At 41.4% G+C, this 27,366-nt stretch overlaps 1 protein-coding gene across 3 annotated transcripts in view; it reads left to right on the forward strand.

Moving 5' to 3' along the window:
* Positions 1–282: 282 nt before the first annotated feature.
* Positions 283–27,366, forward strand: part of LOC126183597 (solute carrier family 22 member 7-like) — a 223,462-nt gene continuing 196,378 nt past the window's right edge. The window contains exon 1 of one of the 3 annotated variants that reach the window (XM_049925700.1): positions 283–364. In XM_049925700.1, coding sequence (XP_049781657.1) covers positions 353–364 — 12 coding nt within the window. In that variant the 5' untranslated portion in view covers positions 283–352. The remainder of the gene's footprint in view (positions 365–27,366) is intronic. The other 2 variants (XM_049925701.1, XM_049925702.1) reach the window with 2 other exon arrangements.

Consider the following 27,366-nt stretch of genomic DNA (forward strand, 5'->3'; position numbering starts at 1 on the left):
TTGTGCACTGTTTCATAAGAAAATACGTATAAATTTAGAAGTGAATTTTGACACCGACTATTTTTGTTTTACCACCTCTTCGCGCATGTTCAGAGATGTTTATGTGGCAAAAGCCCGTGACTACGCTGTCCGCCTTATTGCAGGCAAAGGACAGACTTTTCTTCGCCACAGGGTTAGTGATATGATACTGTGTGAATGCGTACATGTTTTACGATTCGATAGTGCACGAAAACCGGATCTCCAGTTTTGGCTGCTAGTGCCGACGGGGTCGGTCGCGCTATCCGTGGCCGCTGATAACGTTAGTTATGGAAACGTAGTTTGCCCTGAAACCAGTGCAGTTCTTCGTCCAACCATGTCGCAGCAGGTAGGTGTTCACCGTTTCTCTCACTGTTCGTCGTTGGTCATTACAGCCACCTGACGTACTCTTCAATTTCTTAATAAAAATTGCTATCATCCCAAATTTCGAGGTGGTACATATGAATACGATTTTAATAATAATAAAAGGGTGGTTCAAATGTAAACATTAATTGTTTATTATGCATATGGGGTAATGCAGCAAATTACAGATATGTTATTTTTCCTTGTAGTCCCCATGCCGTGTAACGTACGTATTCCGCCACTTCGGAAGTGCACGTACACCTCATGAGAATAATTCTTTGGGCTGTGAATGCAGCCACTCGTGCTCAAAGCATTTCTGCTCTTCATCGATATTCAGATGCTTGTGTAAGCCGTCCTAAAATATGAAAGCCACTCAGGCTGAAGTCCGGTTAACGCGGGTGTTCGAGACACTCAAATTTCACCACTTGTATTGTTGCTATTGTTGAACGGTCAGTATGGGGACGAACATTGTCGTGTTGCAACAGAACACCTGCTGTCAGAATTACTCGTCAGTTATTCCTGATAGCAGGACAAAGGTGATTTCTTAGCAGATTTGAGTACGTATTACTGATCACTGTTAATCCCATTTCCATGTGATGCTCCAAAATTATTCCTTTTGCGTCACAAACTAGAGTGAGCATGACTTTTCCTGCCGATGGTTGAGTGCGGATATTTTTTGGCGAACAGCTATGGTGCTATTCCTTGCTCGATCTTTTCATTTCAAGTTGGTGATAGTGCACCCAAGTATCATCGCCTGTAGCAGTTCTGTCCATAAATCCATCACCTACGAGATGTAAACGATGCAAAAGTCTCTCACAGGCGTCGATGAGACGATGCCTCAATTCAGCAGTTAACTGACGCAACACACATTTTGCGGACTCGTTATTAAATGGCAGCACATCATGGACAATATTTTGTAGTGAAATAACGCTGACATCCAAAACAGTGGTAATTTCGAAACTTCCTGGCAGATTAAAACTGTGTGCCCGACCGAGACTCGAACTCGGGACCTTTGCCTTTCGCGGGCAAGGGCTCTACCATCTGAACTACCGAAGCACGACTCACGCCCGGTACTCACAGCTTTACTTCTGCCAGTACCTCGTCTCCTACCTTCCAAACTTTACAGAAGCCCGCGAGAGGCAAAGGTCCCGAGTTCGAGTCTCGGTCGGGCACACAGTTTTAATCTGCCAGGAAGTTTCATATCAGCGCACACTCCGCTGCAGAGTGAAAATCTCATTCTGGAAACATCCCCCAGACTGTGGCTAAGCCATGTCTCCGCAATATCCTTTCTTTCAGGAGTGCTAGTTCTGCAGGGTTCGCAGGAGAGCTTCTGTAAAGTTTGGAAGGTAGGAGACAAGGTACTGGCAGAAGTAAAGCTGTGAGTACCGGGCGTGAGTCGTGCTTCGGTAGCTCAGATGGTAGAGCCCTTGCCCGCGAAAGGCAAAGGTCCCGAGTTCGAGTCTCGGTCGGGCACACAGTTTTAATCTGCCAGGAAGTTTCATATCAGCGCACACTCCGCTGCAGAGTGAAAATCTCATTCCAGTGGTAATTTCGTTTACAGTAATACACCTGCTTTCCGTCACAAACTCTTTCATCATGCGGTGTGCCTGGTCCGGGCGAGAAGCGCCTTTCGCAGAAGTTACGACCCTTTTAAACTTTCTACACTATTCGTGCACTTGCTGTAAGGACACACGCGAGTGGACGTCTTGTGCTCTCATCCTGCGAAACACTTCCAAAGCTTTAACAACTTCACTGCTCAAAGAAACAGATCGCTGCTCGAACGCGGTGCAAGTTGACGATGGGGTAATCATCTTTGCACTGATAAGCTTCCTTTTCCGTGCTGCAACAACAGGTTAGCAACTGTTGGTCATTTGCTGAAGCATAAAGATAACTATTGCCAACAGCCATGCCGACTGTACGAATTTTAAGAGCTGAACTGCACTTTTAATGTTTTCATTTGGATCACTCTCGTAATAGTAAACTGTTTAATTACATTCTTCATTTGTGCAGCCATATTGTCTGTAGTTGCTTTACAATTCTTGAGCGTATTTTTGTTCTGTCGTTGGAACTACAAAAATGCGTGATTTTTCTTCATCAGACGAGTTTCACTTTATTGAGGTAAACCATCATCAATGATTTGTAATTAAGTTGTTTACATTTTGATTAGATTTAAGATCGGAAAACAGTTCGTTAAGAATATGTTGATTTGCACTTACGGTGATTTTCCATTGATTTCTCGCTTACGTCGGGAAATACCTTCTGCTAGCTCAAATGTTTCAAATGGCTCTGAGCACTATGGGACTTAACATCTGAGGTCATTAGTTCCCTAGAACTTAGAACTGCTTAAACCTAACTAACCTAAGGACATCACACACATCCATGCCCGAGGCAGGATTCGAACCTGCGACCGTAGCGGTCGCGCGGATCCAGACTGAAGCGCCTAGAACCGGTCGGCCACACTGGCCGGCTCCTTCTGCTAGCACATCGTTGTTTTTCTCCATTAGACACTGATAATTTTGGTCTAATTTTTAGTTGTTCTGCAGCACATTGCATTTATTATGTTTTTCACAGCACACTTTTACGCCTACCACTACTTTACGTTTGTTTCTGTACTTCTGAGCACGTGTTGTGATTTGTGTTTTGTAGTGTTGCCAACATATCTTTCCACTAGTTTGTCTTTGACCTACAACCTTTCTTTTATTAGATTATTGTACATGTGTAATTCTATTTAATTATGTTGCTGTGTATTTATATACTGTGTAAGAGCAGGGAAGGAATAGTGATGGAGGGATTTTTTTGTCTGGGGGAGGTAGAAGCCATGATGAGTGGACAGAAGTGCATAGTAGCGTGATGGGGCGTGAGTTAGAGGAGAAGGTGAGGAGCAAGAAGTGAAATGAAATTGAGAGTGGGGTGGGGTTTGGGAGGGAGGTTTTGGGAGAGAGGAAGGGAGCGAAGGATGGAAAAGGCTCTATTCTTTTTCATGTAATCCTTCACCCCCTCCCACAACCCCCCACAAATCCCCCCCCCCCCCCCCAACGCACTCACAGTTTCATTTCACTTCTTGCTCCCTCCTCAACTCCTCCTATAACTCACACTCAATCACACAACTATACACTTCTGTCCACTCATCATGGTTTCTCAATCCCCCCCACAAAAAAAAATTCCCTCCATCACTGTTCCTTCCCTACTCTTACACAGTATATAAATGCACAGCAACATAATTAAGTAGAATTACATACATACAATAATCTAATAAAAAAAGAATAAAAAGGTTGTAGGTCAAAGACAAACTAATGGAAGCATTATGTTGGCAACACTACAAAACAAACGACAACACATACTCAAAAGCAAAAAACAAACATAAAACAGTGGTGGGTGTAAAAGTTTGCTGTGAAAAACATAATAAATGCAACGTGCTGCAGAACAACTAAAAATTAGACCAAAATTATCAGTGTCCAATTCAGAAAAACAACGAATTGCTAGCAGAAGGCATTATCCGATGTAAGCGAGAAATCAATGGAAAATCACCGTAAGTACAAATCAACATATTCTTAAGAAACTGTTTTTCGATCTTAAATCAAATCAAATTGTAAATAAGTTAATTACAGACCACTAATGACACTACCTCAATAAAGTGAAACGCGTCTGGTGAAAAAAAAATCACGCATTTTTCTAGTTCCAACACCAGAACAAAAATACCCTCAACAGTGTTTAGTTACAATATAGTACATAATTTTTTAGTAATAATAAAAAAGGGATGAAAATCAGTGTGTGTTTAGGCCTCTTAGAGGTTGTCAGGACCAGATCTTTCGCTTATGGCAAATAATGGAGAAGTGTTACGAGCGGAACAGGGAATTGTATCTATGCTTTATAGATCTAGAAAAGGCATATGACCTGGTTCCTAGGAGGAAGTTATTGTCTGTTCTACGAGATTATGGAATAGGGGGCAAACTTTTGCAAGCAATTAAAGGTCTTTACATAGATAGTCATACAGCAGTTAGAGTTGACGGTAAATTGAGTTCATGGTTCAGAGTAGTTTCAGGGGTAAGACAATGCTGCAACCTGTCTCCACTGTTGTTCATATTCTTTTTGGATCATATGTTGAAAACAATAGACTGGCTGGGTGAGATTAAGATATGTGAACACAAAATAAGCAGTCTCGCATATGCAGATGACTTAGTTGTGATGGCAGATTCGATTGAAAGTTTGCAAAGTAATATTTCAGAGCTATATCAGAAATTTAAGGACTACGGTATGAAGATGAGCATCTCCAAAACGAAAGTAATGTCAGTGGGAAAGATATAAACGGATTGAGTGCCAAATAGGTGAAAACAAAGTTGGAACAGGTGGACAGTTTCAAGTACTTAGGATGCATATTTTCACAGGATGGCAACATAGTGAAACAACTGGAAGCGAGGTGTAGCAAAGCTAATGCAGTGAGCGCTCAGCTACGATCTACTCTCTTCTGCAAGAAGGAAGTCAGTACCAAGACTAAGTTATCTGTGCACCGTTCTCCGCGCGGGATTAGCCGAACGGTCTCAGGCGCTGCAGTCATGGACTGTGCGGCTGGCCCCAGCGGAGGTTCGAGTCCTATTCTAACCACCACCCAAGACATAAAAGAGGGGTGTTTAAAACATTAATAGACAAGGCGCACAAAGTATGTGAATCAGCTTACTTAGACGATGAGATTGAACACCTTAGAGCAGGCTGTTCCAACCGAGCTCCAGGGAGCCGGAGCACTCCGGAGCGCTCACGGCGGCAGCTCGGAGCCCCCGTGGAGGGGGAAAGCGAACTCACTGCCCCCTGGCCCCATGCAGCCGCAACTGACGCAATAATCCGTGTTCAATGACAGCTATGATTAGCCGCGGGAGCCCTGTACCTCTATTGGAGGATACCTTTCTATTCATTGAGAGGGATGGTCGTCCACAGTGTCTTGTATGTCATAAAGTAATTAATTCTGCGAAGAGGTACAACGACATTATACACGTCTTCACGCAGCGCACTACGATCAGGTAGAAGGCGTTGCACGCAGAGAACTGGTGGCCAGGCTTAAGAACGACATACCAGGAGACGTTAAGCTTAAAAACGGTTTCCTAATACGGAGGGTATCAAAATATGCAACATAGTTCGTGATCTGTAATGCGTTTATAATTTTCAGGTGAATGAGAGCGGAGAAAACACTACTGAGTCTGCAATTCGAGCAAGCTGCAGGGTGGCACACATCATTGTGACGAGTGGCAAGCCGTTTTCGGTGGGACCACTCGTAAAATCGTGCATTGTAGCCGTTGCAGAATGTTTGTTTCCAAGGGAGGTGCAGGCAATTGAAGGGGTTTGCCTGTCGAAGCAAACAATGTCTCGTCGAATCCTAGACATGGCAGCGGATTTAGAGACACAGCTCAGGAAAAAGGCGGAGAGCTTTGTTGCATTTTCGCTAGTGCTTGACGAAAGCACCGACATATCGGACTGTGCTCAGCTTGCAGTTTTTGTGCGTGGAGCTGCAAGTAACTGAAGAACTCTTGGATGTGGTACCACTCGATTACACCGCAACAGGACGTGACATTTTTGAAGCTGTTTGTGAATCAGTGGACAATATGAATTTCCCGTGGGATAAGCTCCATTCTGTAGCGACAGACGGTGCACCACAAACGATCGGGTGTCACCAAGGTTATGCTTCTCGTTTGAAAAATAAACTCAGGGACGAATTCGGGAAAGACATTTTGACTCTTCATTGTTTTATTCACCAAGAGGCACTGTGCGCTGAAACAATAGAGCTAGGTGGCGTAATGAAAGATGTGAAGTGTGTGAATTTTGTGCGGCGTCACGGTATGAATCATCGCCAATTCAAAGGATTCCTGAAAGATATGGAAGCGGAGTATGGGGATATACCTTACCACAGTACAGTTCGTTGGCTGAGTCGGGGAAAATTTCTTGATGTTTTCTTTGCCATTCGTGAGGAAATAACCCTTTTTCTCGAAATGAAAGGGGAAGAAATGCGTTTTCTGAAAGATATAAAATGGATATCAGAGCTGGCGTTCCTAGCTGACATAACTATGCATCTAAATAATGTAAATCTGTCATTGCAGGGCAAAGGGCAGCTAATAGTTGACATGCACGACCAGATCAAAGCGTTCATGCAAAAGTTACGTTTATTTGAGAGGCATATGAATAATGGACATTTAACGTTCTTCAATTGTCTTGCTTCTTTAAAACTACCTGAAGGTACTACTTTCGGCGATTACCAAGCAAAGTTAAAGCAGCTCATCACGCCGTTTGAAACACGATTCCGAGACCTCACTAGTTTTGAAATGGAACTTAAGGTGTTCAGCATTCCTTTTTCAGTTTCCCCCGATGACTTGTCATCATCCTTCATTTGGAGATTATTGATTAGCAAAATTCAACTTTGTTGAAAGACAGGTGCTACAACACATTGGATTTGTCACGATGGTATCGTTCATTACAGCAAAAAACATTTCCCAAGCTTCACAACAATGCTGCTCAGATCTTGGGCATGTTTGGATCTACATATTGTTGTGAGCAGCTTTTCTCAGCAATGAAAAGAGTAAAAAGTAAGGAACGATCGTTTCTTCAGGATGCAACAATGAAGGCCATCCTCCGCATTACCGCTGTGAACACTTTGACGCCTGATATTTTCGATCTTGTAATGAAAAGAAAAGTCAAGCTACAGAGGCCCAATAAATTTAGTATGCAATTTCTTATAAAACGGTTGTTTCTTATTTATTTCCTGAACATCGTATTTCCTGGTGTAGCATGTCACCACGTCTTAGGAGCTAAAAGTATGAGGTTGTCGATCTTGTAAGACGCAACTGGCACATCAAAACGCTTGCCTTGCCACCTGCCTCAGCCTGCCGTGCCACCTGCCGGCGTGCGGACCCACTTGAATGGTCACAGCGAGCGACACGGCTCCCTGGAGCAGGGAGCGCTCCGCGGCTCACAACGGAGCCGACGAGCTGGAACAGCCTGCCTTAGAGCGACCTTCAAGAAGAATGGGTATTCCAACAGAGAGATAGATTGCGCACTACGCCCTAGACTGACAACCAGGACGGACGAGGATCGACACCAACCCAAGGGGAAAGTGTTCTTACCATTCATCAGTAAAGCCACTGATCGCATTGGAAAAATTTTAAGCAAGTACGATGTGGAAACTGTTTTCAGACCCACCACGAAAATAAAAGTATCTTTAAAATCCGCAAAAGATAAACGACATCCTCTATCTACACCAGGTGTCTATAAAATTCCGTGCAGTTGTGGAAAGGGTTATATAGGCACAATAAAAAGAAGCGTCAACACCCGTCTGGGTGAACATAAAAGGAACTGCCGCCTAGGACATGTTGACAAATCGGCTGTAGCGGAACATGTGTTTCAGGAAGGTGATCATGAAATAAAGTTTAGTGAGACGACCACTATAGCAAAGACGTCGCATTATTATGCGCGAATGTACAGAGAGGCCATTGAGATTGCCAAACACTGCAATAATTCTAATAGAAAAGATCCAGGCATTAAGCTGGATAAGATATGGATGTCAACATTGCAGCAACAGCGTGACAATCGATTAATTTCAATTGAGAAAGTTGGCAATATCAGAGATCTTAGCACAGCCGACGTCACGTGATTGACAGCGGCGCCCTCTGGATGGCTTATACATACGGGGCTCTCACGTGCTCTCGTTGCAGTTAGCCGATTGTCCTCGGAGGGTGCCTTCCGCAGTCGAAGGCGAAACGTCAGGGGAGAGTCTTATGTATGGACCACGGCATCTCAGCCCGGAAGTGTTCAGTGATGACAACATCTGCCGTTAAAGCCTTCATTCCAATTAGGCATCCTGCTGCACTTCGATTGGCCAGCTACATTCTCCGTTCTTAATTCCATAGAAGTTTTCTGGGACTATTTGCAACAGTGAGTAAAACGTAGCGAGTAATATCCACTCAGTTTGTTGGTACTATGGGGTCTTATCATCAATGAGTGGCTTCATTTGGATATGGTATAACTGAAGAGTGCAAAGGCCATTCTCAAGGTTGGAGGAGGCGGTGTTGTGTCCTGGGGATGATTAATTATTTGCCCCATGTGCTTACATGGTTCCATTAAAAAAAACGTAGTCATGTTAATAGCTCGGTACAAAAAAAATATTCACATGTTAGCAAAGCTGAACAGTACTAGCGTATGGTCATACTTGGTTACATACGTAGTGCCGTTAACGAAGTAGTCGTTACCTGGCCCATCCTGTGTATAGTACACTCAGGTGACGAAAGGAATGAGATACTTCCTAACATCGTGTCTGACCTCCTTTGCAGGACACACTGCAGCAGCTCGTTGTGGAATGAACTCAAAAAGTCGCTGGAAGTCCGCTGCAGAAATACGGAGCCATGGTGCCTCTATAACCGTCCATAACTGCGAAAGTGTTACTGGTGCAGGACTGACCTCTCGATTATGTCCCATAAATATACGGCAGGATTCATGTCGGGTACCAATCACATGGCGCATTGTCAGCCATAAAATTCCATTGTTGTATGGGAACATGAAGTACATGATTGGCTGCGAATTGTCTCCAAGTAGCCAAACATAACCATTTCCAGTCAATGATAGGTTCTGTTGGACCAGAGTACCCAGTCCATTCCATGTAAACACAGCCCACACCATTCTGGAGCCACCACCAGCTTACACAGTGCCTTGTTGACGACTTCATAGCGTCTGTGACACACTCGAATACTACACTACTGCCCATTTAAATTACTACACCAGGAAGATGACGTGCTACAGACGCGAAATTTAACCGACAGGAAGAAGATGCTGTGATACGCAAGTGATTAGCTTTTCAGAGCATTCACACAAGGTTGCCGCCGGTGGCGACACCTACAACGTTCTGACATGAGGAAAGTTTCCAACCGATTTCTCATACAAAAACAGCAGTGGACCGGCGTTGCCTGGTGAAACGTTGTTGTGATGCGTCGTGTAAGGGAAGAAATGCGTACCATCACCTTTCCGACTTTGATAAAGGTCGGATTGTAGCCTATCGCGATTGTGGTTTATCATATCGCGACATTGCTGACGAGTTGGTCTAGATCCGATGACTGTTAGCAGAATATGGAATCGGTGGGTTCCGGAGGGTAATACGGAACGCCGTGCTGGATCCCAACGGCCTCGTATCACTAGCAGTCGAGATGACAGGCATCTTATCCGCATGGCTGTAAGGGATCGTGCAGCCACGTCTCGATCGCTGAGTCAACAAGACAACAACCATCTGCATGAACACTACGACGACGTTTGCAGCAGCATGGACTATCAGCTCGGAGACCATGGGTGCGGTTACCCTTGACGCTGCATCACAGACAGGAGCGCCTCTCATGATGTACTCAACGACGAACCTGGTTGCACGAATGGGAAAACGTCATTTTATCGGATGAATCCAGTTTCTGTTTACAGCATCATGAAGGCGACATCGCGGTGAACGCACATTGGAAGCGTGTATTCGTCATCGCCATACTGGCGTATCACCCGGCGTGTTGGTATGGGGTGCCATTGGTTACACGTCTCGGTCACCTCTTGTTCGCATTGACGGCACTTTGAACAGTGGACGTTACATTTCAGATGTGTTACGAGCCGTGGCTCCACCCTTTATTCGATCCCTGCGAAACCCTACATTTCAGCAGGATAATGCACGACCGCATGTTGCGGGTCCTGTACGGGCCTTTCTGGATACAGAAAATGTTCGACTGCTGCCCTGGCCACCACATTCTCCAGATCTCTCACCAACTGAAAACGTCTGGTCAATGCCGAGCAACTGGCTCGTCACAATACGCCAGTCACTACTCTTGATGAAATGTTGTATCGTGTTGAAGCTGCATGGGCAGCTGTAGCTGTACACACCATCCAAGCTCTGTTTGACTCAATGTCCAGGCGTATCAAGGCCGTTATTATGGCCAGAGGTGGTTGTTCTGGATACTGATTTCTCAGGATCTATGCACCCAAATTGCGTGAAAATGTAATCACATGTCAGTTGTAGTATAATATATTTGTCCAATGAATACCCGTTCATCATCGGCATTTCTTCTTGGAGTAGCAATGTTAATGGTCAGTAGTGTAGCATCAGCTCTTACCAATTGAAATCGACTCATCTGACCTGTCCAGTCGTCTAGGGTCCAACCGATGTGGTCACGAGCCCAGGAGAGGCCTGCAGGCGATGTCGTGCTGTTAACAAAGGCACTCTCGTCGGTCGTCTGCTACCATAGCCCATTAACAGCAATTTTCGCAGCACTGACGGAAACGTTGGTCTTACGTCCCACATGGACTGCTGCAGTTATTTCACGCAGTGTTGCTTGGCTATTAACACTAACAGCTCTGAGAAAACGCCGCTGTTCTCAGTAGTTAAGTGAAGACCGACGGCCACTGAGTTGTCCTTGGTGAGAGGAAATGCCTGAAGTTTGGTATCTCGGCACACTCTTGAAACTATGGATCTGGGAATATTGTACTAACTAACTATTCCCGAAATGGAATTCCCACGCGCCTAGCTCCAACTACGATTCCGCTTTCAAAATCTGTTAATTCCCGTCCTGCGGCCATAATCACATCGGAAACCTTTTCATATGAATCTCCTGAATCTTAATGACGGCATCGCCGATGCACTGTCCTTTGTTGCCCTCTGTACGCAATACTACCGCCATTTTTTTCTGTGCGTACCGCTATCTCATGACTTTTTGTCATCTCTGTGTATGTGTCGCATACACCCAAACATATTTCTGTTGCATACACTTATTGCCTTCGGTGGCTTCCCAGATACTAATCCAAAGGATTAAGTTCGAGGGAACGTGCAGGTCGTCAAACCGCTTATACTTCTGTCATGGTCGATTACACCAATCTCATCTCAAAAAGAGTGACACAACGATATCGTGCATAAAGCGCAACGTTCCATTTATTTTCAGGGCACATTCTTTGGTAAAATTGAAAGAGTGTTCTGACATGCAGCGGAGGTCAGAGGTGTGTTCGCCTCGGTAGCTGCGCGGTCAGCGTGGCGGATCGTTAACCGAAAGTGCTGGGGTTCAGTTGCCGCCGGGTCGGAGATTTTCTCCAATCGGGAACTGGGTATTATGTTGTCCTTACTTCCGTATCGTCATAAGTGACATTATTATAGAGTTGGCTGAATGGGCACCGTCCGAAGCCGATAAAAAAGAAGTGTGAGACGTGCTGGAAGTATATACTGACTTAGCAGGCAGTCACTTTCAAGTCCATCTCACACTTTAACGTTAAACTGCTATTGGTGTTTTCATTGAATTTGGACTGTAACCTGAGCGAAACGACACTAAAATGATGGTCGCCTATTCCTCCTGCTGGTGGCAGAAGTCTGTCTGACGCAGAACTGTACTATGTGACTCACCTTACAGCAAACCTTCCTCTGCTGATCTGAAATCGGCCTTCTCGGAAGGAACACAGCCTATAGTTTGCTCTCTGCTTGACACAGTTGTAGTTGATCGAGAAACTTCGGGATTAATAGGCCAGGAAACGGGGTTTATTAAGCCCACAAGCTAGAACAAAATTAAGCATGGTATAAAGACAATTTATCATCGAGACGGAGTGGCCTCTACTACTTTTACTCAACACATGTAACAATTTTGACATAGTTTTTCCTTGGGCGGAATCCCCACATTTAACATCCCACGGATGCCGAGATTTTTAATATTAATGGCAATAAAATATATAAAATGTGTAATATAATCAACATGATTTTCGACAAGGGTTAGTATATTGGTACTTTTTGGTCACGAGGGGGAGGCGGGCGGGGGGGGGGGTAGGTCATCATTCATTCCTCCCTCCTTGAAGCCACGCCTGGGAACCATATGATAGCCATAATCGAAAACCATAAGATCAGTTCCCTCCTTCCCTAAGAGTTGAACGCTACGCTACCATGGAACATATAGTATTTTCAGCGGTGAGCATCATAACTCACTCATATAAATACAGTATTTTCAGCAGCAAGCATCATAACTCACTCATATAAATACAATGTTGCAAGGATTTTTCTCTGCCAACTGAGTATTTGTATAAGACTGTTCACAATTCCGACTACTGTACCTACTATAAAGAAATTCACTTCGCATTGTTAAAACAATATTAGTCATTCACACGCCGCACTGCACCGCAACCATATTGTCACCAGCGGTATAACTCTCGCATTGCAAAACGCAGACACACAAGCAAACTCATGGTATAGGCGTGCCCACTTGATCAGGAGAGAAGCCCGTCCTTCTGTAAACGTGTCAGTCTCTAGTTGCATTGTTTGCTGTTTAAAGTTCACTTTAAAAAAAGCTAAATGTTTGAGGGGCGTCTTTGGACAATTTTTGCGTCTGAAATCTTCTGGATAACGGATGTCCACTTACCCCGATATTCTACAACATACTCAGCGTCCTGCACAGAGCTACCAAGCTGACACCTATTGCCTTTCGTCACTGTACATGCAGCTCGTTTTAATTATAACCAAAATAATCCATTTCCCATCTCAGAAAAGTATCTCCTTTTATCTAGCTGTATTGACGAACTAATCTACTGATTTTAAATTAAAATGTATATTGTTCTGTGGGGGTTTGACATGCACCATGACCGAGCGAGGTGGCGCGGTGATTAAACACTGGACTCGTATTCGGGAGGACGACGGTTCAATCCCGCGTCCGGCGATCCTGATTTAGGTTTTCCGTGATTTCCCTAAATCGCTCCAGGCAAATGCCGGGATGGTTCCTTTCAAAGGGCACGGCCGACTTCCTTCCCCGTCCTTCCCTAATCCGATGAGACCGATGACCTCGCTGTCTGGTCTCCTTCCCCAAAACAACCCAACCCATGCACCATGAGCGCGAAGATTCCACTTTAGCCTAACTCATGAAAACAATCGCAACACACTTTCTCCATTGGTTCCAAAAGTTGTCATATTTTTAAAACAATACCATGACAAAATAGCATCCCGAAATTAATATGACCACAGTTAATATACAAACTTTCTTTTGAACATCTAATATCACATCGCAGAAAGTGCAAGTTTCTGACCAATGCTCAACCACTTGAACGACTACAATTCCGGTTTTAAGCTACTACATATATAATCGTAGTATATCCACCACTCAAACCTTGCGCCGCGTTCTCCATCATTCGGTGAACATACTGTACACAGCTTGTCTTGTGGAAGTGGGCAGGGAGGGCAAGAATTCTCTATTTGCATGCTGTTCTATTTATTGGTTACTCTCGATTTTGGCTGTCTGATGCAGCTACCGGTTACGAATATTCTTGAATGAAGACGGTCTCGGCTGCTAAAACTGGTTCCATTCAAAAATAAATATTTCAGTTTCCAAACAAGTAAAATTTTTCTTCATCTCCAACAGTTATTACACTTTCGTTCAATGAGTATCCCTTTCCTTCCTAGTTTCATTAGTAGTAATACAATATTTACTATTAAAAACAGTCTTGACCACGATTTATTTAACAAGGTGACCGGTTTCGACCACTACTGTGATCATCTTCAGACCATTGAGTAGGAACCTCTTTCTGTTAGTAGTGATTCTCCAACTGAATGAGGTTCCTACTCAATAGTCTGAAGATGACCACAGTAGTGGTCGAAACCAGTCACCTTGATAAATAAATCGTGATCAAGACTGTTTTTAATAGTAAATATTTGTAAGACATTGATCACTGCCTCTCCCATAATGTATTCAAAAGTAAGTAATACAATAGATTATTTGCTTGCCTAATGTACTGTACCTTACAAAGGTTCTACTCATATCTTGTGGTGTTATCATTTCTGCTATTTGCTTTGAATGTTCCATCAGTCTTCTAGGATTTCACTCATACTTCTTGCACTAGCGATATTTTCAATCAGTAATATTAATCATTTCTGCAGTAGTAAATTTTACGGTTAAGGGGTTCCGGAACGCCCTATACTTGCAATGTTAAAATAACGCTTATAAATTACATCTTTCCTCACAAAGTATTTGAGGTAGGAAGTTGAACTTTTTACAGATTATCTATTGGAATATGGGCTACAACTTAACACAGGGATTTTATAAAATTTTAGTTCAGTTATTAAAGATGATTTTTTTTCAATTGTAATGAAAATTCACAACATTTTTTTGCAATTTTTTATTTATATATTCAAAAATATACAGTTTTTTGGAAAAAGGCTTTGTTAAATTATGCAGAAGGTACTGTGTAACATTTACTGAAAGTTTGAAACAAATATGTTTGGAAGATCCTTAGAAAACATGTAATTAGTATGAGAAAATAAAAGTTTTGGGAATCGAGCGACAAAGATTGGATTAACTTTTTAGTGCATTCCAGGTCCATAGGATGGATTATCTTCATCCTCTGCAAACTCCTCCTCCAGCTTCCTCTTGTTCCTCCTCCTGTTTACTCTTCCTTGTATTTCTAGACTCTTTACAGCCCTGTCTGCAGCCCGAAGGCGTTCCTTGTCTAAAGCAAGCATCGCTCGTACCATGTTAGAATGTTATTATTTACAGTAATAACACATACCTTTGGCTTTCCAACATTTCTCCTTTTCTTAAAAGCCTTCAGAGGGTTTCTAATAACTTTACTTTTACTCATTATTATACTTCAACAAAACAGAGACTCAAGAAACAGAATTAATTACGAATATTTTCGAGATAACGACAGAGTAAATAAACATGAAACAATCGACAATCACACCAGCGATATATATTGAACCATCGCAGGTTAGCCACAACACATACTTTATCTCACATCACTAAAATGTGCCTGATGAACACGGACGTTAATAATAACAGTATTTGACAGCAGTTTAACAGCGCCTCAGTGGGTCACGCCCATGTAGAACACATTTCAAAAAAAATTTAAAAATAGTTGTAGTCTTAGGAATTGAATAAATTATATATCTATTAAAAGGTAATAGTCTGCAGATTCAGAAAACGCAAAAAAGTAAAAATTGAACTTTTCATGATTTTGAGCCTTTCCGGAGCCCCTTAACCTGGAGTGTTGATCCAGAACCAATAAAACACTCCGCATGGATGCTGAGCTTTGTTTTTCGCATCTAATCATTTCCGTCTCATGTATTCGAATCCTTATTCGACATATAGATTGCATAAACTTTAGCGTCCACAGATATATTTACTAATAACTCCCCACTATTTACTTTCTGTATATATATACTGTATTTACTGTCCTGTGCTTTAAACCTTATCACTTTTGTCGGAACAGCATTACTTTTACGTAGCGTTTTACTGGTCTCATTTTTCTATTTCGTTCTTTCGTTCTTGGCAATATGTTTGTGGCAGATCAGATTGACTCCCACTATCCTACTTCGAATGCACTCCCATTTCATGTATTAAGGTCTATATAGAATTTCCTCTAACTTTCTTTCAAAATTCTGATGTTAAAATTTCTACATTAAGCACGTTATGCAAATTATCAAAATTGTATAAATAAATTCCACTCACAAAACTTTATTATTCAGATCATTCAGTTTGCTGTTCTGGTTGCAATGAGCAAATTAGTTTCGTCAGAAATGATGGCAATCAAAAATTACTGGAACTATGACATTTCGTACATCAAGCCGTAGGGAAAATCTTACCAGCTAACAGGCAAATTCGGAAGGAAAAGCCTCTTCCAAATTAAAATGCTGTTTTTCCACTTTCAGTAAATTATTTACATTAACTAAGGTTTAATTAATTTAAAAGATATGGATAGTTTAAGATTTTACCTCTTTCAAACTTTCAGTGTAAGTTGCAGCCGAACATCTGTAAATTTCCGATATCTGTTGATATGCTTTTGATCGCCTAATTTTTCTGAATCCAGTGACAGTCATATTTATGAGTAAGAATCCATACTCAAAAGTTACTAAATTTTCAGTAACTAAATTTCAGTTTAGGAGATGGACCCCATGATAATAAAATGTGTGGTTTCGGTTTAACTAAGAGATTGTGGTGCTTATAATAACTGTAGAGGTTATTTAATAAATTGCGTGAGAAGCAAGTATAATCACTTCATCTGTACTACGTGCAGCTTCGCTTTGTGAAGAAACGAGAACTGTTGAGCCTCGCATATTTTCGTAGTAACTACGCGTGTAAACATTGTTAGAGACAGTAAGTGACCTGGTCATCACTGGATTACTGATAGTATCCATAGTATCTTAAGAGCGTGATTAAATATTGGTGAACTTCCAATTTTGAACTTGAAAAGAAGTTTCTGCCTATTTATTTTAAGGATAGGTTCTGCAACAGCATTTTCAGGTGGTGAGCCAGCAGAACTGCTAAACTACCGAAAATTTATACTAGTTACGTGCAACATTATCTTCCATGGTAGCTTAACACTTGCTATCAGTGCAATGATCGTTTTGACATTCTATAACAAATGTTCCCTACGCCCATTCTTGTACCAAAAAGCTAACACCAGAAGCATATAACTGAAGAGAATACAATAGCAGAGATGTAGAGATGAAGGGCTTGATATTAGGACAGGAAGAATAACTACATATAGTCACCTAGCTGTATTACTGGTAAAATCATTGTATAAACTCCTCATTATTTCGGCAACGCACTTTTTCACTTCCGTGGTGTTCCCTGTTCCATTTGGCTCTTCGATTTGGATACAATAATCTATATGCATTCAGGTGAGGCGAACTTTCTACCAAAAATGGTCATTCCAGTGGCCTTCTCCTTTGTTGTAGTTTGCACTAATGGCTAGATCACAGGCCTTAAACACTGTTGACTTGGTCTTCCTATCATTCCGATATTGCCGTTCTCAGACTGTCTGTCTCATTCTCTTACAGACTAGCGTAACTGTCTCGTTTTCTGTTAAGGAATGTCCGATGGGGATACCTATTGCTTCGGCAAGGATGTTTGCAGTTTTTCTACCGAACATCAAATTGCCTGGAGGAAACCCAAATGCTTCGTGCAATAGGTTCAGTTGTGTTGGTGAAAGTAGTTAGGATGTGGTTTGCTTATGACAGTAAGTTCTACAAAGCCTTTTTAATTCCTTCATGACACTTTTGCTCGGATCACGCTGGGGGAAATAAGGATGTATTCTAGCGTGTTTAACGTCGTTGCCATTCATACAATCATACCACATTAAATTGCAGACCATTACAGGACAGTAAGTATTCAACTTCCCAATTGCAACAAAGTAACCTTTATGTAGATTGCCCACTATCACTTTTGTTGTGGCCCTCCTTGTAGGACAAAATCTAATGTAGCTGTTGTTATCTTCAAACCAAAGACTCGCTTGATGTAGCCCTCCATGCTACTCTATCCTGTGCAAGCCACTTCATATCTGAATAACTATTGCAAGCTACATTCATTTGAATCTGCTTAATGTATTCGTGTCTGCGTCTTCCTTAAAATTTTTACTCCTCATACTTCACTCCCATACTAAACTGAGAATGTGTACTGTCAGCCGATCCCTTCTTTCAGCCAATTTACGCGACAAATTTATTTCTTACTCAGACCATACACACCTGTAATAATTACTAAATGCTAAAAAAATATAGGAATATTGTTTCCCAGAAGTCGAAGAGTGGACCAAACAGATGACCATTATCAGTTGACTCGTCTCAGTGACTTCAGTAATTTGCATGAGTCCATGAAATGGTATCCGACTGGTACATACATTATATATTAATCAGAGCCAGAAATACACTTTCTTACCCACCTGTGTAAGCTGTTAAACATTGCCGTTATCTGGATTTTTTTCGGTGCACGTACCCACAGCATAACGCCCATGAATTTGGTGCATGAAATCTATCAGCGCATCCTCATAGTCATATGGGAAACAAAGTTTCCGGCCTTCCACATCATAGTTCCACTTAGAAAAGGTGTGCCATTATTAATACGTAGCATAGTTTCACATTGTGGCTCCATTCTTGGGTCCTTCCATACATACTCCATCTGACTTTCCCTTTTCCGGCGCTCTCGATAACTCATATCTACATATGAAACTTCCTGGCAGATTAAAACTGTGTTCCAGACCGAGACTCGAACTCGGGATCTTTGCCTTTCGCGGGCAAGTGCTCTACCATCTGAGCTACCCAAGCACGACTCACGAACCGTCCTCACAGCTTTACTTCTGTCAGTATCTCGTCTCGTACCTTCCAAACTTTACAGAAGCTCTCTTGCGAACCTTGCAGAACCAGCACTCCCGAAAGAAAGGATATTTCGGAGACATGGCTTAACCACAGCCTGCGAAAGGCAAAGGTCCCGAGTTCGAGTCTCGGTCTGGCACACAGTTTTAATCTGCCAGGAAGTTTCATATTAGCGCCCACTCCGCTGCAGAGTGAAAATCTCATTCTTCATATCTACATATTACGTTATCCTTTCCTTGGTTTTGTACGGCAGCTGTACTTCTGTTTAATTAAAATCTACGCGTTCTTTTTCGATCTCTATATTATATAAAAAGATTACTCTTATACATTTACCCAACAGTGGCGGATTTAAAAATTTTCCTCCCCTAGGCACACCATATTACATGCCCCCCCCCCCTCAAAAAACATGTTTTAAATAATAACTAGTAATCGATCACTTCACAATTGCCGTTTTTGGTGGGAGCGCTGTGAGCTCTTTCCGTACTCTGCTATTCGTTGTTATGAAGGACGCGTCAGCGGTCTAGTCGCGTTCAATCAAACTTTAATATGGTTCCTGAACTTTACTTGGTGTACGGCAGCAGATAAAGTAAACTTAAAACTGCAGTGTGTTATCACATTCTTCTGTTGAAAGGCAACAGAAACGAACACAAGGAAAATAACTTTTCTCTTATGGCCTAAAAATTCAGCAGAGCGTATAGGACACAATATTTTAATATGTTCTTTTACACCAAAACGTTGAAACTGAAAATAAAAAAAGTTGTGTTACGATCTAAAAGTTGAAGCGAACGTGTCATACATTAGAAACTAATTCGTTCTTTTACAGAGATGTGTTCAAAATTAAAATTAAACTGTCGTTTTACACTCTAATAACTAGAATGTGTAGCAGATAAAAAAAACCAAATTCGGTATTAATACATGAATCTATAGGAAAGCGTAAGAAATGAAAATGAAAGAGAGATTTCGGTGCACGAACTAATAACTAAATACACACGAACAGACACAGAACTAGATTTGCTATTACATAATTTTACTGACTAGTGTGGAAAAATTAAATTTTTTATAATCTAATAAATAACGTGTAAAGCATTAGGGTCTGTGTAGCTAGATGCTGCATAATAAGTGTACACAATACCTTTAATCTATGTAAGGGCTGAACAGTTTTGTACTGCAGCTACTGCTCCCACCACAGCCCTTTCTAACGGTATTAGCAAAACTTTTACGTATTTATCGACAGAACTGAACTACGTTATTTATTAACACTTTTCATCTGAGCGTACTCTCCGATAACGTATATTTCCGCGATAACTATACATTTCAGCAGACGCTAAGAATACGCACAAGTGGTATTTAAAACATATTATTGGCAATATGTGTGAGGGCATTCATAACGCCCTCACAGTTTTCATATAGACTTACACACGCTTCGTCTCTTGCTGACCAACGTCGTCTTGATAAACTTTTTACCATATTGCTTCCCGGTTTCATGAAAGAAAGAAGTTTATCCCAGCGCTGTGTAGAAGCAGAGAAAAAATTACAAAGATTTTGCACTATATTGAAAAATGAACATGCTTCCAAACAACAGCTTGCAGCAGTAGTGCCGACTAAATTCAAAGAATGTGCTGCACAAGGCACATAATGCGCTTTCGGATTTCGTTGTTTAATGCGTGCCTGCAAACCAGAGTAGGTTCCTGACAAATTGCTTGCGTTGTCATATTACTGGCCACTACAGTCAGTAATATCAATGCAATTTGTAGAGAAGACTTTTAGTTCGGCCTCAGATAATTTTGGGACTTTTGTCCTAGGTTTGGCAATAACAGAAGAAATCGTTCAACAGGTTCAGCATTCCCGTTCACATATCTTAATATGAACGATAATTGATCAATATGTGAAATGTCCGCAGTAGAATCAACTATTATAGGGAAATATCTGGCCTGTTTTACTTCACTTATGATAATTCTTTTTATTCGTTCAGAAAGAAGCTCTGTTATTTCATCACAGATTGTTGAAGAGAGATAACTTGTATGTCCCTACTCTGGATTTCCATATCGTTCAATGTGCTCTGCGAGATAAGGATCAAACTCGGCTATACGTTCAAGAGACATCATAAATTGACCATTATGTAATGAGTGGAATCTTTCAACGTGTCCACGTGGGGAAAGTCCACGATTTGTTAGCTTCTTCACTACTGCAAACACCCTTTTCAACACAGTGCGCCAGTACATATTTTCTGTCTCAACATATGACTCGAAATGAGTATGTGTTGTTCCAAGCGACTTTTTTCTTGTTAAGAGTGATAACTCAGAATTTTTTTGTTCAAGTGAATTCTCATGATGAAAATATTAGAAATCCAATCAGCAATACCATTAGTAGCAAACACGGCCTTACCTCCGAACGATTTACATGGTGCACAGAAAACAGCACCGGTGCTACAGGAGTATACTAGAAAATTACGCAAAGGTGGTTCACCATTTCAAAGTTTACGGTAAAATACATTTTTGTTCAAGTATCTGGTTATTGATCTTCTTGAATTAGAAAATTGAGCGTTACAATTTTGATTAACCCCACGTTGTAAGAAAATGTCGATTGTTGATTCACTGACACGCCATTCTGCAAGATCATCACTAACAAGGTTATTTCTTTTTGTGAAACTCGAAATCAGGAACAATTTACTTTTCTTCATTTTTAACTTTTGTCTCGATATGCTGGAAAAATTATACGTTTAAAGTCGGCGGCAGGCATAAAACGTCATCCGAAATTGTACTGAATTTGCACTGAATTTTTTTGAACAATTAGTTCATGAGCCCACTCGAAGTGTAAATGGTTGCGAAAGCATACTTGACCTCTTAGCAACAAATAATCATGGACAAATAGGGAGTATCGTGACGAGTACAGGGATTAGCGACTACAAGGCAGCAGCTGCTAGGATGAATACCGTAACTGCTACAACCATTAAAAAGGAACGCAAAGTATGTCTATTTAAAAAACTGATAAAAATGCTCTTGACATCTTTTTAAGAGACAGTCTGCACTCCTTCCGATCTGATCATGTAAGCGTAGAAAAGTTGTGGAATGATTTCAATGAGATAGTGTCGACAGCAATTGAGAGATATACAGGGTGATTCAAAAAGAATACCACAACTTTAAAAATGTGTATTTAATGAAAGAAACATAATATAACCTTCTGTTGTACATCATTACAAAGAGTATTTAAAAAGGTTTTTTTTCACTCAAAAACAAGTTCAGAGATGTTCAATATGGCCCCCTCCAGACACTCGAGCAATATCAACCCGATACTCCAACTCGTTCCACACTCTCTGTAGCATATCAGGCGTAACAGTTTGCATAGCTGCTGTTATTTCTCGTTTCAAATCATCAATGGTGGCTGGGAGGGGTGGCCAAAACACCATATCCTTAACATACCCCCATAAGAAAAGATCGCAGGGGGTAAGATCAGGGCTTCTTGGAGGCCAGTGATGAAGTGCTCTGTCACGGGCTGCCTGGCGGCCGATCCATCGCCTCGGGTAGTTGACGTTCAGGTAGTTACGGACAGATAAGTTCCAATGTGGTGGCGCTCCATCCTGCTGAAATATGAATTGTTGTGCTTCTTGTTCGAGCTGAGGGAACAGCCAATTCTCTAACATCTCCAGATACTGTAGTCCAGTTACAGTAGCACCTTCGAAGAAAAAGGGACCAAAAACTTTATTGGCTGAAATGGCACAGAAAACGTTCACCTTAGGCGAGTCACGTTCATACTGAGTTGTTTCCCGCGGATTCTTAGTGCCCCATACTTCGTTCGAAATGCACTGTCGATTCACTTCTGCCGTACTCAATAACACAAAAAGCTTTCTGTTGAGCAGTCGCCATCTTAGCATGAACTGGCGCTGACGCCTAGTCAACAGCGCCTCAAGCGAACAAATGTACAACTAAATGAAACTTTATAGCTCCCTTAATTCGCCGACAGATAGTGCTTAGCTCTGCCTTTTGTCGTTGCAGAGTTTTAAATTCCTAAAGTTGTGGTATTCTTTTTGAATCACCCTGTATACTACATAAATTAGTAAGTGATGGTCCTAATCCCCCATGAAACACAAAACGGAACAGATCGCTGTTGCAGAAGCAGCGAAAAAAGCATGCCAAATTTAAAAGAACGCAAAATCCTGAAGACTGGCAAAGTTTTGCAGAAGTTCGAAATATAGTGCGTACTTCAACGCAAGATGCTTTCAGTAATTTCCACACCGAAACACTGTCTCGAAATCTGGCAGAAAACCCAAAGAGATTCTGGTCATACATAAAGCACACCAGTGGCAAGACGCAGTCAATACCTACACTGCACGATAACAACGGTGAAGTCACTGACAGTACCACTAAAGCAAAGTTATTAAACACGATATTCCGAAACTCCTTCACCAAAGAAGACGAAGTAAATATTCCAGAATTCCAATCAAGAACTACTGCCAAGGTCAGAAACATAGAAATAGATATCCTTTGTTTCGCAAAGCTGCTTAAATCGCTTAATAAAAGCAAGGCTTCCGGTCCAAATTGTACACCAGTCAGAGTATGCTGACTCGTTCTTGCGAAACACAGCTAGCTCTTTATACTCATGAAGTAATGAGTGCTATCGGCAGGGGATGTCAAATCGATTCCAGATTTTTAGATTTCCAGAAGGCTTTCGACACCGTTCCTCACAAACTTCTGCTTACCAAACTGCGTGCGTATGGAATATCGCCTCAGTTGTGCGACTGGATTCGTGATTTCCTGTCAGAAAGGTCACAGTTCGTAGTAATAGACAGAAAGTCATCGAGTAAAACAGAAATAATATCCGGCGTTCCTCAAGGAAGTGTTGTAGGCCATCTATTGTTCCTAATCTATATTAACCATATATGAGACAATCTCAGTAGCCGTCTTAGATTGTTTGCAGATAGCGCTGTCATTTACCGTCTTGAATAGTCATCAGACGACCAAAAAGAATTGCAAAATGATTTAGATAAGATATCTGTATGGTGCGAGAAGTGGCAATTGACCCTGAATAAAGAAAAGTGTGACATTATTCACATGAGTACTAAAAGAAATCCGTTAAATTTCGATTACACGATAAGTCACACAAATTTGAAGGCTGTAAATTCAACTAAATACTTAGGGATTACAATTACAAATACCCTAAGTTGGAACGATCACATAGATAATGTTGTGGGTAGAGGAAACCAAAGACTGCGATCATTGGCAGAACACTTAGAAGGTGCAACAGATTTGCTAAAGAGACTGCTTAAACCATCCTTTTCCGCCTTATTCTGGAGTATTTCTGTGCGGTGTGGGATCCGCATCAGATGGGACTGACGGATGACTTCGAAAAAGTGCAAAGAAGGGCAGCTCGTTTTGTATTATCGCGAATTATGGGAGATAGTGCTACAGACATGATACATGAATTTGAGTGGCAATCATTAAAACAAAGGCGTTTTTCGTTGCGACGGGATCTTCTCATGAAATTTCAATCACCAGTTTTCTCCTCCGCTTGCGAAAACATTCAGTTGGCACCCACCTAAATAGGGAGAAATAATCATCATGATAAAATAAGGGAAATCAGGGATCGCACAGAAAAATTTAAGTGCTCGTTTTTTCCGCGTGCCGTTCGAGAGTGGAACGGTAGGTAGATAGCTTAAAAGTGGTTCATTGAACCCTCTGCCAGGCACTTTATTGTGAATAGCAGACTAATTACGTAGATGTAGATGTATTTACTTCTTTTACAACAGCTGCAGTGCCAGAAATATCACACGTACTACTTGAATTCGAAGTCGAACCAGCAACATTTTTTGCGAAAAATTTATCTACTCTGCCAGTCGTTTTTAGGAAACTGGCTTCTCGTTCTCGCCTTTCCTTCGGTAATTTCAGAAATGCTGGCTGGCCCACTTAATTTTGCACGTTTGCTTTTTTCACTGCTATTCATGTTAAGCCACTTACAAAATTGTCAACCAACAGTCAAACCATAAGAAAAAAAATGTAAAAGGAAAGAAAGAAGACCTGTACCCAGTTCCAATCTTACTACACAGCACATAACCACAAAGCTTTTTACTTTAATCACGGCACACAAGCACAAAGATCTTTAAACACGGAGCGATGAACTGACTCGGATTACTCGACGTAACTGTGCTATGAAAGAACGACAATGCGGAATAATTTAATTTCATTGTCGCCTGTTTCTCTGTTGTCAGTGGACAGCAGAAGCACACCTGCCGGGTGGAACTCGTCTCATAAAGGAAACGGGACAGTCCCTTTTTCGGCATCTGTTTCCCGCGTCGTTGGAATTTTGGCTGGGACGCAAACATGTTCTGAACATTCTTGACACTGTCTTTCTAATTTAAAAAGCAAATAATTTTTGAAGTTTCTTGTAGTGAGGTGTGTTGGATCGACTCTTATCCCACTTATTCTAATAACATTATAGCGGTTTCTGTGGGCAGAGAAGACAGACTACAAGGTTTAAGTAGTCTTGTTGGCAGTTGATATGGTGTGTTGCCATTTGTGTGAACACAGCTGTAAAGTATACACACAAATGCACCTTTTGTTCCAACATAAAATAAAAATAACCTTTCCTCGGAAAAAAACCTTAGTCAAGAAGTTTAATATAAAATTTGCAATGCTACGTACTATTCGATTGCACAGAGTGGGAACTTTGATATTGTGCAGGCTGCAGCACAATAAATGAGAGAAACGAAAGTTGGTTTCTTCATCTTTTTTCGACAACAAAAGTAACTAGGTAAATAAATAAATAAAGTTTCTAAACTGTTGTCAAGCGTATTTCACACATTATTCGATATTCTGCTTATGTTCTTTTCATATAACCGTGTGTTTAAAAATGTAAAACATTTCCAGTATCAAGATGTTTTGTTAAATTGGTGTCATGAAATCAAAGTTCAGATATTGAAGACCACAGAGATTTAACATTAATTACAGTAATGGAGGGTTGGCTTGATACTTCCCCAGAATTTCTACAAAATGGTTCAAATGGCTCTGAGCACAATGAGACTTAACATTTGAGGTCATCAGTCCCCTAGACTCGGAACTACTTAAACCTAACTAATCGAAGGACATCACACACTTCCATGCCCGAAGCAGGATTCGAACCTGCGACCGTAGCAACAGCGCGGTTCCGGACTGAAGCGCCTCGAACAGCTCGGCCACAACGGCCGGCCCAGAATTTCCACAAGAAATTTAAGCACAGTCGGCTTTTACATACTGAGTCCCACACATGTTACAGTTTTTTTAGAAACTGCTGATTAGTTTATCACAGCTTTTCAGGGGTCCCGGTATTTTCATGGTGGAAATATGGTCTGCTTAAGCAGAAGCCGACAACATTCTCGGAATAATAACGTGTCAAACATTGTTTTGTAGATTGCCATTCTGACAATTTACTTAAAATATTTTGAGCAATCATGAAGATGATAGCAGTAGCGTTCTCGCTTCCCGCGCACGGGGTCCCGCGTTCGATTCCCGGCGGGGTCAGGGGTTTTCTCTGCCTCGTGATGACTGGGTGTTGTGTGTCCCTCATCATCATTGACCCGCAAGTCGCCGAAGTGGCGTGAACTAAAAAGGACTTGCAATACGGCTGCCGAACTTCCCCGCATGGGGCCTCCCGGCTAACAGTGCTATACGATCATTTCACAGCAACAGGCCACTTTTTACAATGCTATTACATGCACTGGAACGTAATGGCGCGGATTCTTCATTGTCATCGCCACCCCAAGAAGTTTCGTCAGGTGGGGAAACAAAACACGAAATGTAATGTAAAACACGAACTAGCCGTCTGAAGATGAACCTATCGGTTCGAAACCGGTAACTGCGCTTTTTAAATAAATAAATAGCATTGTAAAAAGTGGCTGGTTGCTGTAATCTTCTGTGTAAGAGTCAAACTATGTATATTTCCAAGCTTGAATTGCAGAATTTCGTTCTTAAGGCTTATTTAAACTAGCAAGTCGTTTAATAATATTAAAAATTTTAGTCGTTTGTAGGCGCAGTTATTTTAAAACGTAAAAGGTTAAAATGAGTACAGAACAAAAAATGCCGCCTCCCTTAAGGTGCCGCCCCTACGCCCATACCTTGTGGGCCTATATGCAAATCCGCCACTGATACCCAAGAGTTCTTGTCTAATGGTTTTTCATCTGAGGACCCTAAAACAAAAGATATTACCAGATGACACGAGATCTTCTTATTTCAGTTCTAACTGATCTGAGATAAACTTTAATTCACTTTCATATTCATTAAAGAAGTCAGTGACAAGTGTATTGTTTACGCAAATCCGCCACTGATACCCAAGAGTTCTTGTCTAATGGTTTTTCATCTGAGGACCCTAAAACAAAAGATATTACCAGATGACACGAGATCTTCTTATTTCAGTTCTAACTGATCTGAGATAAACTTTAATTCACTTTCATATTCATTAAAGAAGTCAGTGACAAGTGTATTGTTTACGCTGGATTAGGGTTGACGAAGAATTGGTCGTCTGTTTGCATTGTGCCGATCCTGAAAGACCACAAAACGCAATGCTGTATGACTCGGGACATTGGTGCTTTGTCCTTCCTCATTTAGAAAGTTTGTTAACTACTCTAATTTACTGCTGAAAATTCGGTACCATTGTCAACTAATACTTCAACGATTATACCTCCTAATTTTCTTTTATCGCAGCACTGATAGGTTCTGTAATGAAAATATTATCTTTCTCCTTTAATAAATCGACAATTATGGCTTTCCAGCTCAAATTATCTAATTTTGCCATTTCGCTTGTGGTAAACATTGTTACTCCTCACCAACCTGTCGTAAAACAACATGTCACGTAATCGCTGTGCATCGCTCCACGTGCCACTAGCTCAAGTGTTTCTTCTTGAGTAAACCTGCAATTTAGTTTCT

The sequence above is a fragment of the Schistocerca cancellata genome, chromosome 4 (assembly GCF_023864275.1).
Source record: "Schistocerca cancellata isolate TAMUIC-IGC-003103 chromosome 4, iqSchCanc2.1, whole genome shotgun sequence".
In the NCBI taxonomy this organism is placed as follows: Eukaryota; Metazoa; Arthropoda; class Insecta; order Orthoptera; family Acrididae; genus Schistocerca; species Schistocerca cancellata.